General features: G+C 37.0%; 1 protein-coding gene across 7 annotated transcripts in view; it reads left to right on the top strand.

Moving 5' to 3' along the window:
- The window catches only part of LOC124157607 (aldehyde dehydrogenase, dimeric NADP-preferring), an 89,434-nt gene that overhangs the window by 26,221 nt on the left and 43,279 nt on the right, over positions 1 to 19,934 (top strand). For 4 of the 7 annotated variants that reach the window (XM_046532474.1, XM_046532473.1, XM_046532476.1 and 1 more), the window contains exons 2-3: positions 2,059 to 2,108; positions 9,145 to 9,156. In XM_046532474.1, coding sequence (XP_046388430.1) covers positions 2,059 to 2,108; positions 9,145 to 9,156 — 62 coding nt within the window. Of the gene's footprint in view, positions 1 to 1,842; positions 1,946 to 2,058; positions 2,109 to 9,144; positions 9,157 to 19,934 lie in introns of those variants that run through there. The other 3 variants (XM_046532477.1, XM_046532478.1, XM_046532475.1) reach the window with 3 other exon arrangements.

Raw genomic sequence — 19,934 nt, 5'->3', positions numbered from 1 at the left:
ATCCATTTTCATCTTCTCCGTTAACGGCGCATTACGGCTTTTATTACAGGGGTTCCTATATTAATCATACACAACACAAACACCCATGCCCTGGAGGAGGGGCCACCTTCCCTGGTGGAACTCGAGCCAACGACCTTTGATTTGACAGGCGAGGACTTGACGCCACCGAGGCGAGCGATTGTGCCTATCTTGCTGTCCCGTATGAATGTTATCTGAAGAATTTTGCGAAAACCTGTTCACTCCTGTTATTATTCAAGTTTTTCCGAGTTATGACACGAGGCCCACCATGTCGAACCATACTAATACAGTTAATTCGAACTTACACAGATATGTTAGCAATCTTTTCCTACACAGAGGGGCGAAATAATTACTTTCGTTGAGACGCAGGCTATTTTTCAGTTGGAGAGGTACCATTGTTTAAATTTTGGAATGTATGTGAAAAACATTTATGTTTTACCTTAAACGCGGTTAATTATCCCATTTTTATTCAGTCCATCATATGAGGGCTATCCGAAGAGTAACAGACGTTTTGTCATCGCGCGGCACTGGGGGGACTAGTGCCGCTACCTTGGCGTCAGGGTGTTTCCACAGTCCGTACAAAACCATCGTGCGCATCGTACTTTGTATATAGTGGAGTGTTAAAATGAGCACTGTATCTGAAAATCCGCCGGTAGTCTATTGCGAGCTGTGATAAGTTTTTTGCTGGCAAAAAATCGCAAACCAATTGAAATTTATCGCCAGATTTGCTCAGTGTACGGTAAAGGAGTAATCAATCAGAAAATTGGCGTGCGCGGCACAAAACAAGCATTGGAAAATAATCAGGAAGAAAGTTTTCTCTCTCCACAGCAACACTCGTCTACACATGGCAGTTCGAACCCAAGAGCCCCAGATTGAATGGTTTGGGATGGGAAGTTTTCAATAACCCGCCATACATCCCGGATTTAGCGTTGGGGGAATACAAGGACTACTATCTGTTCCCATAGATGAAGATGTGAGTCACTACGCAACGATTTTATTCTAACGATGAACTGCATGCCAGTGCATACCTAAACCAGTGATTGAACTCGCAGGCGGCAGATTTCTACAGAGAGGGTATTGAAAAGCTTGCACCAAGTCATGATAAACGCCTAAATTTAAATGGGATAGTGTGATTATGGAAAAAAATAGCCGAAGAGTTCAGCTTCAATGTGTATATTTGATAAAAATTGCTATTTTCACTTTATTTTTTTATTTCAAAACGTCTGTTACTTTCTAGACAGCCCTCGTATTAAGGGTAGTTTCTTTAATTTGAAAACCGCATAGTTTAGATATTTCATAGTGATTATTGGATTCATCCCGTAAAAATTCATTATAAATCACACATTTTATTTTTTTCTGCGTAAAAATTGTCGACCAGTGATATCAAACCTGGTGATACTCCAGTATTTTTTTTAGTTTATCCTTTACTGATACTGAATTTTTTTGAAATAATGCAATAATTGCAGCGATTTTACCTGACAGATTACACAGTGAAAAAGAAAAAGAGATTTCAAATATACAGGACAAAATCCCTACGGCTGAATTATGGCTTTTAATTTTTAGAAGAAATCAAGAATGGTTTGTGACAGAAGAAATCTGCTCTAATTATTTTTTTTCGATCATCAACGCAAAGTAACCCAGTGCCTGCATTACCTTAGGTCATGAATGCAAACTAACTCCATGCCTCTTAACATAAATACTCTATAGTAATATAAACTCTATGCCTCTCATGATAAAATTTCGTACACCCGCGCTTGCGCTTTATCTAATCGTTTGTCTTTTATCTTCTGCGCATGCGCGTGACGCTAGTGTTTTCTGCTGAGTTCCAAGCGGATCAAGGTCCAAAGTGGCGTAGGATCTCAGCTCAAAGCGTCAGCGCTTGAGTGCTGTTGTTTTTATCCGTGAAAGACTTATTTATTTGATAAATGTAAGGATTTATTTTGTTTAATTATATATAGTGATTATCATTTATTCCAGTAACAGTGTGGTGGCTTGTAAATAATTTGTTGCAACTCAGTGATTATTTTATTTTCCTTTCAGACGTGCAACGAGACGAAAAGACGAGTGACACAATGGGTAGCTATGATGAGGTGAGTGTTTTAAAATTTTAGCTAACATGTTTTAAGTAATGGAAGTAATAAATATTAACCGGCACCTGCATATAACGGGGTTGATACACTAATGTGCTTTATGATGTGTAAGTTTCTATTTACCCATCACTGCTGTCATCTGTGCGTAATTGATGTTTTTGCTTATCTTTGGACGTCTAACATGAAGAGTGCGATGCTTTACTAAATCAAGGATGGTAGACTCTCACTGCCTGCCGTAGGACTTATAATAAACTTAATGGTTGGATATATTTTTTTGGATTGTGAATTATTCTTAGGCAGGTTGATTTTTGTTGTTCATGTCATATTTCCATGAGTCATTTTGCGCATATTATCATTTCATTGCTGACAGTTATTTTTTCATCGTGAATGCGATTCACAGATGATGTATATGTCACGAATTGAGTCGGTTTGAAGAATTAAAAGCGATGTCATTTTTGTAGTTGTGTTATTAGGAGTGTTAGATGCCCTCCAAAAGTTGTAGTCGTGTTATTAATGAATTACCAAGGGTGGTCATGTCTACCTCTTCCTTAATTTTCCCGGTTACGCTTCAGTGCCTACAGCTACCGCTACCTTCACAGTATGGACTCATATGCGATCAATTGTATCACTGTTTACGTTGTATCGACTACAGCGAGGCGCTTTATTTGTATCGTACTTCACGATTCATTATGTATTTCTATTTTTATGAATTTTCTTGCTGTAGAAAATCCTGTCGTTTTTAAAGGTGGCATATGCCATGGAGTTAAGTTTTTTATCGGCATCAGTCGTGGATAAGTTTTTAGTCGATCCTACAACACTTTTCTTCGTCATAACCAGTTTTTGCATTGGATTGACCTAGCATGCATTTCATCCAGTGCTCTTAAAATAGCCAGTCACCTGTTGTAAGCGGATACGACGCGTAATACAATCATCATTAATCCACTGCACCGAGGAATGCTGAATAAACAGTATTCTTTGAGTTACATTGAGATACGTGGAGATAGTGGGAAATAGACCTCAGCTTTTCCCATCGCTCTTAGAAGAAACTGTATCCAGTTGTGTCACCATGAGATATGATCTGTCATCGCCCGCTTGTGTGGGTGAGAAAGGCAGTCTCTCAAGCGAGGCCATCTAGCGAACTGAGGGTCAAGGTTTTTCGGGTGTTACTTTTTTGTGCTGCTGGAAGAACGATGTGGGAACACGATTTATTCCCATGACTTGCAGTATGTATGAGTGGCAAAATTCGAACTACCTACGTAATGCTTTCAGATTTCCATCCAGGGGCTTGAAATGGAAAAATATTGCTTTTCGGTCGTTGAAATTTAGTTGTAAGAAAAGAATGTAGATGTAAGTTAAATAATTGCATTGCAGGTTGTGATAGCAATTAGGCTAATCACGCTTAAATGGTTCTTAATGAGGAGAATTTGAGATGCTGCTAAATTCTTTTTCTCGCTATCCTCGTGGTACCAGCCAAACGATGTATTTTGGGATGATAATGTTAATTTGCTCCATTTTTTACCAGTATTTGGTATCAATTCCAGTTGAAAATATTACCTCAATGCCGATAGTCTGAAGCTCGCTATCAAGGGATTCTTCTCTTTATTTCTGTGTTATCTGCGAGAAAGCTTGTTGACTTTGAACCCATATTTAAATCCATCATCACTCGATTTTCTCGCTGGTAAGCTCTGTTGCTTATTTTCGATTTATCCTGTTTGCGATCATGTCTTTTATTGGAGTTATTTGCATGTACTTCTATTTTATCATTTTTCACTGCCTGGCATCTTTCGCGGAGATTAAATTTTGTTATGTCCAAAAGTTTTCATTGCCTTACGATCATCGTGAGGTGTGAACAGTCAAACACGCGACGCGTGAATGATTTATATGCAAACAGTTTTTTTTATTAAAAATTTGGCATTGGATCCGCATGACGTATTGATACATCTCGATGATCTAATCGCGGTGTGATTCGCTTCACGTGGACATTTTTTTTCGCATGTCATTTTTGAACTCATCGTCGTAGCTCCCTCCCGGTCGTAAAAATGTGCGATTGTATTTCTCGTTAAACCAGGCTGTTTTATTTCCGGAATTCAAAATTTACCTTACTAGTATTACAAATTAATTAATGCTTAAATTTGTCTTGGAATATCGGCGAATCAGATTTGGTGATCTCATTAATCATTTTATAATTTTTAATTCTGATAAGGAATCGAATTTTGAGCTGACGCTTATTTTTCTATTTGCAATGCGTCTCCTACATCTTGAGTTACCGGCGAGACGAAGTCGAATCGAAGTTCCTTACCCTTTCATGAAATGGGGCGTGGACCGTTAATGACGTCACTTGCTGCACCCGGCTGTCAATGTCGGCTTTACTATCCTCTCCCCTCACTTTCCATCTCCGGTTGCATAGACAAATTTTCTGTTGAGAGGAAAATTTCAAGATTATTTTGTCGAGGAAGGTCCAGGAATTTACTCTCTAACTCCGAATATGTATTTTCTCGCCAGTCTATCTGAAAAATGCATTTAATAGCGAATTCTGGTCTGAGTAAAACACTCTATCGGAAAATCCTAATCATCGCTTAAAATGATCCGTTCTCCAATGCTAATGCTCTTTATCCCTCTAATAATCTTGCAAGAACACCAACATCTTTGAAAAAGTGAGAAAAATTATATGCAGCACCACGTCGCATCTGTTGGCTAATCGTTCGAGCTGGAGGCAAGACTATAGGATCAAATTTAGGCTCTTCTGGGTAGGTTTAATTTGTCCGAAATGACAGGATGTCATGGTATAAAGGTGACAGGTGAATGGACAGAAAGGGTGAATATCTAAACTATATACTTCAGGTGCTTCATAAATATTTTAGGTGGGATTGGAATTGCTTGAAATGAATTCAACTCCGGCAGGTTTTGAAATCCACTTCCGTGATTCTTTTAGATGCGTTGTCATTAATCGTAGTAATCAGAGTGATAGATCGTAGACCTATCACTCTGACTACTACGAATCACCTAATATATCGTAGTCACCTCCGTCACCGATTGATGTTTTTCCCGGGTGGGTTTCTCAAATATCGTTTTTCAATTGCATATGGGTCGATATGTATACTTCGATATCTATACTTCTCACACGAATGGAGAATGGAACAGCGTGGAAATCTGGTGTGTAGCACGCTTGTCTTCGAGTGTTAGCTTCAAATACGGGCGCAGCCTGTGAACACCACCATGTAACCATCTCGCGATGGACAGTATAACTTCGTAATAAATCGCTGGCATGGGTGGGGGTTGGGGGAGGGGTCAGGAGGAGCCTGATCCCGCCCCCAAAACTTGAAAAGTAATTTTTCCGAAAAAAAGTACGAAACCTATACATCTAAGTGCAATGCAAACAAAAAAATCAAAATTTTAAATAAATTTTAGTCCTACATAGTTCTGCTGTTTTCTGAGGCTAATTTAAATAAATTTCCTTAGCCTGTAAACCCCAGGCAGGATTGCTGCCCCCAACATAAAACTCTGAATTTCGCCCTTGATTCCCCGGTAGGCGTGGGTAACTGTGTAGCCACCCCTTATTATGTGAGTTTCTCAAGCCCGAAGGGCTGGACTAAAATCTTGGTTAGCTCCATCCTCTTCTATCGAGCTAACCTTAGTGTCGATACACTGAGTGAGGAGAGGATCTTCGTCCAGGAAGCGAGACGACTCCGGCTGCCGGTTCTCTCTGGGTAACTGTCGCGGAAAATCATGCTGACAAACTCGTTACGTCGGCAACTGCGAAACCAAAACGACTATTCCCTTGGTCTTGCCTCACGAGTACGCTCGCGTCCCATTAAGGTTGTAGACGATGCATTCTCGATACGAGCGTTTTTGCGTGCATACGCCCTTGAAGAGGATATTTTTATTTTACCGTCTGCGGGTCAAAAAGTCAGCGCCCGTACTTTACGGCACAGCGGACAGAAATTTCGTAACTGTGACGTAATTGCTTCATTTTCCCACTCCTTTCACTCTTGATCATAATCAGCGAGAGATATTCCGAGGATAGCCGTTGTAAACCGTCAGGTTCTCATAGTTGGATTATTTGCGTCACAGACGGATTTTTTTAGTTGGTCCCACGAATATAGAATCACGCTTACCTGTGAAATTCCGTTAATTTTATTCCACTTGTGCGATATGACAACAGAGAATTTTTGACTATTTTCCACGTCGAAAGGAGTTTTTGAGAAGCAGAGGTGTCGTAGGCGCGAAAGATGCTGCAAAGTACAGAAGTTCAATAAATGAATTGAAAAGGAAAAATTTTATTTTTCATCGTTATCGATTTCATACACCGCAAAGAGTACTATATTTGAGTATGATGTCCTATATTGTTATCCTGTATTACTATGTTGGCTTCGTTCACGTTGATAAACCATTTTTTTGTTTCATGTCGACCTAGGTTTTTAAAATAAGGATTTATGGTACCGATTTGTATAGACTTCCTACTCAATTTTCTGGCGCGGATTAACGGGTTGGATTTCCTGACCGCCTCTCCACCTTTAGTTACAATTTTCAAAAATCTAAAATTTTAACCGCTCCAATCGTGTGTAATAGATACAATTTTATCATTGATAACTTTCAGTTGGCCTTTTTGATTACTTATACGTTGAAGTGGTCAGTGTAATATTCTGGCCTTTTCATGTGATAAGAATAATCAAGTAATATAATTGAGACATTCCAAGGCTTGTCGGGCTCCCTCATTTTTTTTCTATCCCTCCCTGCTATTTGTGGAGAATTGCTTGTGTTAAACTGAAGAATTTCATATAAAATTGATGTACTGTTCGTATTTACTGCGGTATGACCTTGAAGTCGTGAAATAAAAGCTTTTTGATGCCATTTAGCGTTAAAAACGGCTGAAATGAGCCATGACGCAATAGCACTGCCTTTCTACAAAATATTTCTTTTTGTTTTCTTTGGCGAGCAGCTAGAGATATATTTTCAGTCCGTGTTCCTCTCTTTCGAACTTAGCTTGCAATTTTGTCTCATCCTCTCGCTCTAAGTCACCGAAAGGCGCTGATATAAGTGGAAAGGAACTAGAAACTTATCAACTTGCGTGGTATTTAACGAGATAAGGAGAGTTACGGAGGCAGTTTGTGAGGGCAACGCGCTCAAAGCAGGGTATTTGTTACATAGGCAACGTAGTAGGAACCATTTATTTTACAATAGCACTTCGAAAACGTCTTCTTATGTAATTTAATTGACCCTTGTTTATCAATAAATGTGTTTATTATATTTTCGATGGATATCAGTTCTATGTTATCATAGTTAACCAGCCAGGATAATGGTTTCGAAATTTGTTTTTGACTTTTATCATTTGAAGTGAAACAATATAATTACAATGTGGAGGGAACTTTATTCCCTACCGTTCGAAAATAAATTCATATTCTCTTCTCGCCTTGAGTTCCCACTAGAGTGAGGATACTAACAGATTACTTTCAGAGATTGATGGAATATTGAGGCTCGTATCTCCTGTGAGGTGTTTAGAATGATTTGTTTGGCCAATTTTCGGGCAGATAAATGTCATCATCATCTGCTGGTATTACTCTTGTATAGAGGATGATTCTCATTGACCGATTGTGAAGCATTAATTATAATCATGCGTTATCAAGATTGAAGGTGCATGCTTTTATTTTGCGCCGATGTCAATCTCAGAACTCAATCTTGGAGTTCATCGTTATTTACTTCTACTGCGTTTATTTCGTTGTTTTGATGAATAATAGTAATCCGCTTTTGAAAGAATTGAATGAGAAACCTACTCTTGATAATAATTGGCCGGACATTCGATGATCGAGTCATTGATTTCGTTTTGAGTAGAGGAGAGCGGGGTAATAGCGTACACTTAAGCATTTTTATTTTATATCTTTTAATTGAAAGCTTCAATGAAAGAGGCAATCACATTATTTTGAAGGAAATTCGATTTCTCGCCAATTCTTTGCTTCATATTTGTAGAACTTAACTTACTTTGAGTGTTATATCCATTTTACAAAACACTTACTCTGCACGGTGTTGTCCCGAGTGCGTACACCAGTTGGGACAATGCCGCTCTGAGCGGTACTGGTTAAGGACAAATCAAAGACGGAAAATGTAATTTAAAATTTTATACTATCATCGAAAGAAATAAAACATGACGTATTAGCTTACATTAAAATTAAAATAATACCAATCCCCCGATCTTAGTTGAAATTTGAGTCAGCTAACATGAAACGTAAGTTTAAAAAAAATCCTTTTCTATTTGCAATTAAATGTTTTATTGTAGCTTCAAAATATGAAAATCCATAATTAATACAGACAATCTGACTACACGACGGATGAAGGTAGTTCGTATTATTGAGGTGTTTCGACTTCCGTGTGGTCGGACTACCGAGGTTTGCTTGTACTTGGAAGGATTGGCAACTCACCCATTCAAAGGTCCTTGATAATTCACATAAACATTCTTAAAATATCAGCATTTAAATGTTAAAGTTCCTCAGAAAAGTTACAATATTATATGGGGCATTATCGTTCAACACGGGGCAATACCGTACACCTTGCGCCTTGCACGGTATTGTCCCATGCAAGGTGTACGGCATGGCGTTGCATTTTCAACCCTAAAGTAAAATAAAAACCATAGAAGACTTGTGTTTGATATTAAAGAACAGCCCATGATGATATGGGCTATTAAAAACCACTAGTTTGAATATAGTCACTAAAACATGTGTCACTTGCCTCAGTTTGAATTAGTCTTAAAAATTATAAGAAAAGTTGGCAAAGCAGAAAAACTTTCGTCACATACACATCCGTAAAGGCAGAAGCTCCTAGATTGTCTTTGTCGGTTTCGCTTTCCTTCCGCTACCCAGCAGCTTTCCCCATCGCTCGCTACATACTTCAGCGGATCTAAAATTTGGTGCACGGTATCGCCCCCGCCGTACGGTATTTCCCGGTTCTCCCCTAAGTATTTAGTGATTTACCTGCGTTTAGTATTTCCCTTCCTCCATATTTTCAGTTCTGTCATTAATCATGGCATTTTTTTCTTACAATGCAGCCGATGCTTGAGGTAAGTCTTCCACGAAATAAGTCTTCTTATGTAATATTACCGTGTTTCATTTCCCTCGTGAATGTGAGATATTGTATCTTTGCAAAAAATACATCCCTAATCCGCTTATGAATCGTTTGCTTAGTGATTATCGTGATAAAAATCATTTTTACCATTCGATCAGCCTTATCTTGAATTCTATTTTTATCTTCGTTCGAAAAGTTAGGATTCTAATGTATTTTGAACTGATGTTTGATAAGCGATTGTGTTATCGCGGCTCGGTGCATGTTTCAAGTTTTTCCTCATTGATTTATCAATTAAAAGTGCATATATTTCCTGAACTTATTTTACCTCTTTTAACGAAAGTAATTATGGCATGGCGATGGAATATAAAACCTTATCACATCCAGTGTTGCGTAAAATTAAGGCGCACCTTATTATTATTTTTCTTTAGAAATAAAGTTTAAGATTAATAACTTGGAGGCATCGCTGCTCGCTTCGGTTTATTCATTTGAGTGTTAAATACCGAAAACACATTTTAGAGGCTTGGGAAAAAAGGATATGTATTCCTGTATGAGGAGCAGTTCTATTGTTATAGGGGTGACCAATTTTTATTAATTTAGAATTGAGGAAAACTGTTCCCTAATGATGCTGGTAGAATCAGGTTTTATCTCGTGAAAAAGGAAAACAGCAAAAAGAACTATTAATTAATGGTCCTTGTTTCGTTTGAGGTCTTTAAGTATCAAGAAGAAACGTCGTAAAGCTTATCATCCGTAGCGGCCTTAATAAGTCGTTCTCGAAACGAAGAGAAATGCTGTTCTGACAATGACCGTGAAATTAACCATTCATTAGGTAAATCTGCATCCATTGGAAATGCTGCACGCTTGCGTGTCGGAGGGCGTATAGGATTTTCAAAAACAGCTACATTAATTATTGAAGTGACCCTTGGTGGCGAATATATGTTCGACAAATGTTAGCGATCACGGTAAAATGCTGAATATTTTCTCTTGTCTCCTGCTCATTTGCCTCTGGACTTATCGGTGGAAGTAAGACTTGCCTAAATTACGCATTTTTACTAGCCAACTTTGACTTTATTTTGCTATTGGGAATGCAGTGGGGATATATGAAGTATTATTGCTTTCTAGGGGAATAAGAAATCAGGGCTATTTAGCCAAATTTCTTCTCTTAAGACTGTCTTGTGAGAGGATGTCTTCAAATCCAGTGTAATTTGCGTCGCAATTCCCCACTGTGGAATACGGGAATTGTGTCTGGAAAGTAGGAGAAAAGGTAAAATAAATATGTAACATTAACCTCTGTAAAGATTATACGGTCTCAAGTCTCCCTGAGAATAAGATTGGTGTTTATGCTTTAAGTTACGCGATTGCCGTGTAACTCATTGAATATTTGCTAATATTCAATGAATTACTCTCTTTTAAAACGATGCTCAATGCTCAATAATAGTTAATTTTTGTATCCTAATTTTTATTAAATTTAGTTTCTGGCATATTTCATGACCCTTGACATGTTTTCTAATTTCTATGTTGTAAAAAAGGTTTAAATCATAACTTTAATCTTTTGCTGAGTTGTTTTCCAGGCGTATTTTGTTTTTCATCAACGGATAGGCTCATATTGTACCAAAATAGATTTTTGTCATCCAAAACGATTTGATCACTGGGATGAAATTCTTCTCTTAAAGATATTTTCAAGAATTCAATTCTTTATTTCAATTTCTTTTATGAAATCGATTCCTAGTGTCATTTTTTGTAAATATCGCATTTGAAGCAAATCCGCAGTTAGTATTTGGTCACTTCTATCGAAGCGTTTCCTTTCCTAATATTCTATATAGTGGGCTGAAAAGTTATTTTCCTTTGCTCCATGGTTTTTGTTCGATGGGAACGAAGCTTTTTTGTTTTACGATACAATGTGCTCACCTGCGGCAAATTGTGAACTCATGACCTTTAGATTAACGCTGAATAAGCACTCACTGTTACCTTCTTAGTCGTTTTTTCGTATCATGGTTGCCTCTCAAGACTTTTCTGAAGGTTAACTTTTTATCACCAAGTGATTTTCTTCGTAGTTGTGAGAAGAGAACATGTCGTACTTGGTGTAGATACACAGTAGCGTGGAATGCCTATGTTAATTTGGTAAATGGATACAGTAGTGGCCTAGTGAAGTTTTATAAGCGGATTTGAAGCTCACTCAGTCATTGAAGAATTATATTATGCAGTTTTCTATTGTCTAGGGTTTAAATGGTACAACGCCTTTATTACCGAATAAAAAAATAAAGTCAAGCCTGATTACACGGGGCGTTAGGCGTACCAGGTTTGTGCTCATTGTATCATGGGTAAAACAGTAGCAGTTTGTGGCAATTCACCAATGGATGAAGCAGCTTCATGAATAGGAATATTTGCCTTGATAGCTCTCTAGGGGAAAGGAATTAATGAGAGCTTTGCTTTTAAATACAGTGAAAGTAAAAATATTAATTTTGGCCCGGAGAAAATGTAACAAACTATCTATACAGGTCTTCCCAATTATTTCATAAAAAATGGAACGAAGGGTGCCCTGGAAATGGTATTTCGTATTTTTAGGTGTACTCGAAGGTGTAAAAATTCTGTTAATTTTGCTAACGGAAAGCTATGTGGCATAATTAGCAGTGTACAAAAACAGGCATCGCTGATACCAAAAGGTATTTTTATATAAATACTAAGTACATACTGCGAAAATCCGTAAAATGCGGATTCGGTATTTTTGCATTTGTGCATGCGCAATTTAATATACGAAGGCTATATTTTGCGACAGAATCATGATTATATATAATGAGCATTTATGGTACGAATTAAAATTCAAGAGTATAAATAAGATATCTATTCATTAACGTGTTACCCTCAATGCAACCCTTTTTTGCCGATCATATGTTAGCCTAAAGCGATGAAGTTGTTGGAAAAATAATTGGAATGATTGGGCTTTAGGTTGCTACGGATGGTCAACAAGAAAGTAGTTTAGAAACTGGCAAATGTATGAGGTTTTCAAAATATATCCCCGAAAACCTTGAGAAGTGCGCTTTTCCAAATTTCCTGGTAAGAATCTTTTATTCCCGCACTACCCGCATCATTCTTGAGACATATCAGTTGAAGTTAAAAAATTAAATAGATCTATTCCCTAAGTAAAAGCTGGCAGACATTGGGCGCCTTTGTTACTGCTAATTGTAGTATTTCACGGAAAAGTACGGGGTAAATTTATCTCATATTCTTAAAAAAGGAAAATCTGTAAAGTCACAATTTTTTAGCCGCTTTTATTCTTCACCTTCACCATTGTGAGTTCAGCAGCCCGGCACCTATGGATTTTTGTTGGCTTCGGAGGATGAGATTGTGTGCTGCAGCAAACTAGTGTTGTCGCAAGATCACATGGTACTGAGCAAATGTGTTGCAATACTATTAAATTATCACTCTCAATGACGGGTTTTCTGTTCGATGCAAGGTCAAGGCTAATGATTTTTCGTGGGTGTAATTTTTACTCTATATTTCCCTTTAGTGTATAGTTTCATATATCCGCGTTTTCCGCGTATATTTTGTAATTTGATTGATGAATGTATTTATTTTAATCTATATTATAACTCATATCATGTATTACCCCCGTTGTATAAATTATTCATTGGTATTTTATAATTTATTGAGGTCCATTTTTCATAGTGTATGTGATAGAAACGTGTAACATTAGGAAAATTGCCAAATAATCACTGCAACGCTCGTGGAAACACTTCACTTGGTGTGATAATTTAAATCAATGGGATTTCTCATGAAACTAAACGACATATGAGGAAATGTTTTGTATTGTATCCCGTTTATATTGAGTCAGGTTCTGGCTAAGCCTTTTGTATATGCTAGTTGTCTCCGCGACTCTGCTGTGACTCAGAAGAGTAGGGAAAGGTTCTGGACTCTTTATTGATTTATAAAGGGCTCTTTGATACGCAGCCTGTCCTCTGGCGGAAGTGATTTTCTCTTTTTATTCCGATGAAAGTGATCCCTCTATTCTATTGTCCATAGTGCACTGCAATTCCTACACACTTAACTCCTACTATTCATATGCTGGAATGGAAGGATGTGTGAAAAATTGACGTAAAATTAAGGTGTATGAATTTTGAATTTGAAATTTGAGTTTTTTTAACGCGTAGTTCGTCTTTTAACACCTCAAATTTTAATATCTTAATAATTTAAAAAATAGTATTATCTTTATATGTCTAATATATAAAATTCTCGGGTCACGCTTTTTTGTTTCCAAACTCCTCCGAAACGGCAGGACCGATTCCTATGAAATTTGGTGTGTGTTCAGTGGGACTGGGAATATGTTGTAAACTATTTTTCATTCTTCTCCAGGGCCTCACGGGAAAGGGCCCTGGAAACTGGAAAGGGCCCTGAGTCATTTCCATAAGAAATAGATGTAAAGTTCGTTTTTAGTGACTGCAGACCTTTTTCCTTTAGCATATTTAATTTTGTGATAATGGTCACATTAAGTTGAGACATAAACCATTGGAAAGAAAAATAAATGCGAATTCTTATTTTCTTGCAATCAAATTTCGTTTTCCATGTGATTTACGGTGAATTTAGAAAAACACATCCAAAAAAAGCGGAAATTTGAGCGTTTTTGGCTTCCTGTCCCATTGACGACCGTCAGTATTGTTTATGTCGTTTGAAATCTCTTTCTATCACCATAAATTGTGAATGGCATGTTCCAACGAGATGTATTACTACCACGAAACCCTATTATTCGGACTGATGTGCCAATAGAATACAAAAGGGTTCAATGTCCAATTAGATTGGTATTCGCAATGACAAGTCTCAAGGCCAAACGATGTCTTTTTGTGGCTTTGAGGCACACCGTGTTCTTCATACGGACAATTATACGTGGCACGTTCATGCGTGGGTAAACAATCCAGTTTGTTTGTTTTGGCTAAAGATATATTTACTAAAAATATCGTACACTCCATTGAACTAAAAGGCAGATAATGTTTTTTAATAGTTTTAATTTGTAATAGAGATGCCATTTGAAATTTATTGATTACTAGTGGGCCTCCCGGTGTTGCTCGGGAAGTATAGTACCCAGAGAAGTGGGAAACTTGGAATTTATGGTCACATGGTAGGATTTTTAGGTAAAAGAACAAAATATATAACTGCAAACATTGGAAACAATGATTTCTGTTTATCGCGCACGGGATGAACTTACGCACACCCAGAAAAAAGTTTTGCACCAAGAGTATTAATAGGTAAGAGTCCTTTTAGTTATGTTTTACCAGACCGTGTCAAGGGTTTTGTCTACCCAGCAGGATTTGGTACCACAGAAGTTGCATGACGTGACGTAACTAATGGTAATGAGATAACGCAAAGGTCGCGTCGGACTGAATCAAAAGTAGCACAACGTGATTTGAGAGCATGAGATGCTCCTACGAACTAACTTTGGTTGACAAACAGGTATCCTCTTTTATATATATATAAAAGATAATAAAAGTACAATGAATTTAAACAAAATGAATGTTTACTGTTTTTTATAGGTCAGCATCGTTTACAGCATCTTCCTATTTCAGTCACGTCTCCACACACTTACAATAAGTTAGTTATTTTTTATTTGACCACCAAAATATGCACTAGAAATAATTTATATGGCAAAACAACGTTTGCCGGGTCAGCTAGTTTCCTTATATAATTTTGGCAATGATAACTCTTACGTTATATAGGTAAAATATGTTTTTATATGCTGAATGCCAATGTCTAGTACTGTATGTGTTAGCATTAAACTACATGAAATACATACGGATCTGAAAAGTTCAAAATTTTAAGTTTAAAAAGTTTTCAAAGAATTTCAAGTCACCTCTTCTTTGACAATTAGCCACCATCATTATGAGATTTATGCAGTAGACATTTATGCATCATGCGTCACTTATTTAGGCATTTATGATACCATACATAAGTGATTTATGATGGTGTAAGTGATATGACTATTGATTCGTGGGAATCGAAATCAGTGGCACTATGATGAATTACCAATGAACAGGTTCCTTTACGCATAAATCGAGTGTCAAGTTTGGAATAGGCGATGGGCGGTAGATATCATGTTTTGGGCTAAGGGAAAATAGGCATTTAGTTGGTCTATATATTAGATGGTGGCGGGTGAGACTGATGGAATTATTTTACCAAGGCCTTTAGGAAACGGAGCTTAATTTATAAGGACGAAGCTAAATTTCTCAACATTAATATTTACGTTAGTAAACCCATGAAAATGAATGTAATAACGTGACCCATTAAGAAAGTGAACATGTTAATTTATATTATAATACGTGATAAACCACTAGGCCCAACATTTAGCACTATAAATACCCATAAAATTTGCATTGAAATCATGGAAAATTATTGAATTGTTGGATACGATAGTGCCTGCGCAATGGTCTGGAAATTCGACGCTCCGTAGTTTGTTTCCCTGTACAGATGAATTTTTCATCGTGGCAATGAATTCATCGCCGTTCACCCGGAAAATATTAACTTTAAAGAGTGGTTTTAGTATGATGTTTATCACTGGTCGCGAATTTCTTGAAGGCCTATTTTCCTTGCGTCATACTCGATGAACCGCAAAGTTCCTACGTAAATGTGGTTTTAATATCCTTATGAATGCTTATAATTGGAGTTTACCATGCTGAATGGTGTAAAAGCTTTGACTGTGAAATAGTATCTCGTAAAGTGACCTCATCAGACGAAGTCCTTCCTATGCTACTGTAATATTTAGCTGTAGAAATGGACGCTGTGCAATTAAATTTATGAAAATACCGAAATTCTGATGCGAGTCCTCTTAATCCATTAAAATGAGATATTTTCATAAAATTTGAAAAGCCACGACTGATATAAAAAATAAGTGACGAAAATACTGTGCATTGATTGCTTGATATGTGGTCATTATCGGTAGAAAAGTTTTATCCCCGTTACAGTAGCAATAATATTTTTTTTCTCGGACACACTTATTGGTAATTTTACTTAGCATGTTGATGAATGGTGCGTATTTTAGGAGTCGATGTACTCTTGTTACTCCAACAGAAATCTTACAATATATCTACTTCATGAAGGATCTTAGGAAGTATTTACCATTTGGTATCAATGTCTAGTGTTGGAGTGTTGCAGTGTTTAGACGATATCGCCGAAAAATATCCAAGAAATAGCTGATGTCATTTCCTCTGAGTTCAGGGCGTGTTGGCACTGGTTATGAGGTCAGTGCCCGACTTTTCCTTTAAAATATCTGCTGTCTTCCTTGTCGTAACGTCAACTGTGCTCTGGGATTATTCATGGCTGCTTGTTATGCTACCCTATTTCCTGTAAATGACAATGGACATTGACCTTATCTCTCCTCCGTCCGTTTCCTTTGGCTTCTTTTCCTTTACCCTGGAGTCCAGAAATAACTTACCATTCTTAACTTCTTTCGTCACGGCTCAATATTTTTACCCATAGAATAGTTTGCTTTCTTGGTATTGGCTAACACATCCCCATATCCTTTTAAGGAGTCATCCAGAGTCGTCTATCCATAGGCATCTCCAGATCGAGAGGTCGAAATCATAGTTGGCCGCTATATGATTATTTTTTTGTGTAATTCCAATCCTCGTTAGCGTGATTTGGGGGTGGAGTATGTTACCCCCTTCAGTGAATACCGTGGGTCTAATTATGTGCTCTATGGAGAGTTTCTTCCTTTTTGTTATAAGCCATGGAGAGTTTTAAGCGTTTAATGGAATACAGGCTAATACCTACGCCGAGGTTATATACAAGTAACAAGTCGAAGCTATAGTAATATCTAGTTGATTATCAAAGCTCAGAAGATAAATTTTATGCACGTCAGTCTTGAATCGCGGTTAAAAATCTTTTGAACGAATAAATTTACCGCAATTAGCTTAGAACAATGCGGTAAAAATATCCAAAATATAATTTTCACTTTACTTACGAAGGAGGGAAGTGGCATTGCAGCAGTACGTACTAAATGAGAAATTTAGCCATTTCCTCGCCTAAAATTTGACTAAAGTCCTGTTTCTTTCAAGAGATCTTAATCAGTTGACGATGTTCGTCATGTCGGAATTCAGAATGGTGGTTAGAACGTAAGTTAAAATCGCGGCTGGTATAAAAGCCGAGTCTGGCCGGACTTAAATCATATATTAACTTAGTCCAATACCGTACTAAAAGTATCCATAAAATTAATGACCCAAATGACCAAGTAATGAATTTTTTTGCCTCGATATGAGGCCATTATTGATAGCGGAGATGGAAAATGTATATTTTACTTGTATTTCAGGTAAAAAATTCTAGTCAGCGTAAAAATTTCATTGAAATATATAGAAAATACTTGAAATTATTGTTCTTTAAAATGAATTTAATTTCAAAAATTTACCGGACGGAATGTATGAAAATATGCACTTTCATCTATCTCTTCTTCATATTTGGAAATTGGGGGACTCGGAACTTTTTAGCCAAGTGTAAGGAGATTAAATAAGCAACGAAAGTAGCTCAGGCTTAGGAACGGGAATTGTAGCAAATCCCAAGGAAGCGTGACTCCGCAGTCATGTTGAACGAAGTTAGCTGTCAAGTCGCATAAAAATTATTGTACAGAAGGCGTGGTCAGCGACCGAAACGTAGCCAGAAAAACGAAATTAGAATTTCACGCATTGGGTCTATTGGGCAAGGCATAAGAAGTACTTCAACTTCTTATGCCTTGAGCACTGGCTCGTATTTAACCTTGCGAATTAAATTTACTCGTTCATATCAAATCAATATTGGTCGACGGCAGTAATATGGAAAACGCCATCCAGTAAATGAAAACTGATTGTTGTTTGAGTGCAAATTTTGATTCTTTTTACACGCCTGTTTCTTTACTTGCGTTTGTCTGTTTCATCGATGAAATCTCGTAATCGATTTATATCCCACTTCCTACTGTCGGATCGGTTTGAAAGATTTCTCTTTTTCTTACTTCTGATTACAATAAAATTTATAAAAAATAAGAAAATTGAACTCATACTCCATTGCCCTCTAATTATTTAACTTAATTTTCCTCTTTGGAAAAATAGTTTAAAAATTTCTCGGTTGCCCAGCTAGCACATTATAAGTCATTGAGATACGGTGAACGGAAGAAATAAGGAAGGCGCTTATCAAGTAAGCTTGTTGTGGGTTTCTTACGGCCAGGCCGACAAACATCCAGATTACTGACAAAATGCATGCCAAACTTTCAGCACTTCCGTAGATGTTGTTTTTATTCCATCGTTTTAGAGTATTCATTAAGGGATTTATGTATAAGAACAATTTTTCCATTCTTGGCACGTCTAAAGTATGAGTAGAAATAACATCACACGGCTATAATTTGAAAATCGTTCACATTTATGAAATGATGGCGAAACAACGCTCGTAAGAAAAACACATAGGAGATAGCGATAGTTATTGATATTATGGCAGAAATTTCTTTAACAGCCCTAGTTTTATCGACTACGTGATTCACCACTAAAGAAGATAAAATAAAAATCAAAAGAAAAAAAAACCGCGCATTTTTCAAAAATAGCATAAAATGCACTCTAAAGGTAAAAATAAGTTTATCATTAGTGGGAGGATAAAGCGGGGGAGCTGTTTAGGTTTAGATGTTAATATTGCGCACCAATCCTTTCTCACCTATCGGTCTCTTCTGCACTAATTTCTTTTAAACTTAATCAGCACCCAGGATTTATTCTTTTTTATATAATTTTACTTTTACTGCATTTTATACAGTTTTTGATAACAGTGTGTTTTTTTAAATATTTTTTTAGTTTATTTTTTTTGTATTAGATGAAGTCGAGTGCCCGAGGATAATCGTTAATACATGTTTGAGGTGTGGGCCACCGCACCGCACAGTGGTCTCAAATCGAAAAAAGCTGGCCAAAATTAATAACGTCGTAATTTAACCTAAATTAGCAACAAAAATGGTTAATTCCAACTGATTTTGATCGCCTGAATCTGATTTTGGCATTATTTTAACGCTCTCTCTTCATTTTAGCATTTTTTGAGCTGTTATTATTTAAAATGTTTTTTAGAAAATCTCGATATGGATGTCATTGCGATTGGCGATAACTTGTTGTTGATGGAGAACTTAAAACAGTGCAATTTTAAGGTAACAAATGTATGAATTGTCGTTAAAAGCCATGATAGAACTTACGACATTAAATTTACGAGATTCGAACCCGCGACCATAGGCTTAGTCGGCGAGATACCGAAATCGGAAAAACTACTCACACTTATTATTTTTTGGCTTCCATGTATTTGATAAGTTACATTAGATCATATAAATTGACTGATATTAAGGAAATTGAGGTATATTATGTTTAAATTTCAATAAAATCACTTTTATGTATCACAAAAAACGAATTTTAAAAGAATCGTCGTCCGATGTCACCCCATCTGACTCATTGCCGCTCTGCGAATCACTTCAAATTAGCAGATTTTTCGCCTCACCTGATAGTCCGACCTCGTTTTTTGAACTCCTTCTTCTTCGAAATGGAATCGTCGAAAGATATCTTCATTATTTAACACTCTTGAGGATTTTCTTGCACGGTGCTCTCGGAATTTCCTCATGTCGATGTTCCTGGCCTCCAATGCTTCTTCCGTTAAAACTCGAATTGGAAGAAAGGATTCTTTGGCAATTGCCGTTCCATGTATCAGAGTTTTATATACCATGGACGGCATGTAATACCAACCATAAAGCTCGATGTACAGCTCAGCTGTTTCCATACAATATTGGCTGAAGGCTTCATTATTTATCTC

This window comes from Ischnura elegans, chromosome 4 (genome assembly GCF_921293095.1).
Source record: "Ischnura elegans chromosome 4, ioIscEleg1.1, whole genome shotgun sequence".
NCBI lineage: Eukaryota > Metazoa > Arthropoda > Insecta > Odonata > Coenagrionidae > Ischnura > Ischnura elegans.
Note: the sequence above shows the minus strand (reverse complement) of the source record. Positions and strands in the feature narration are given on the sequence as shown.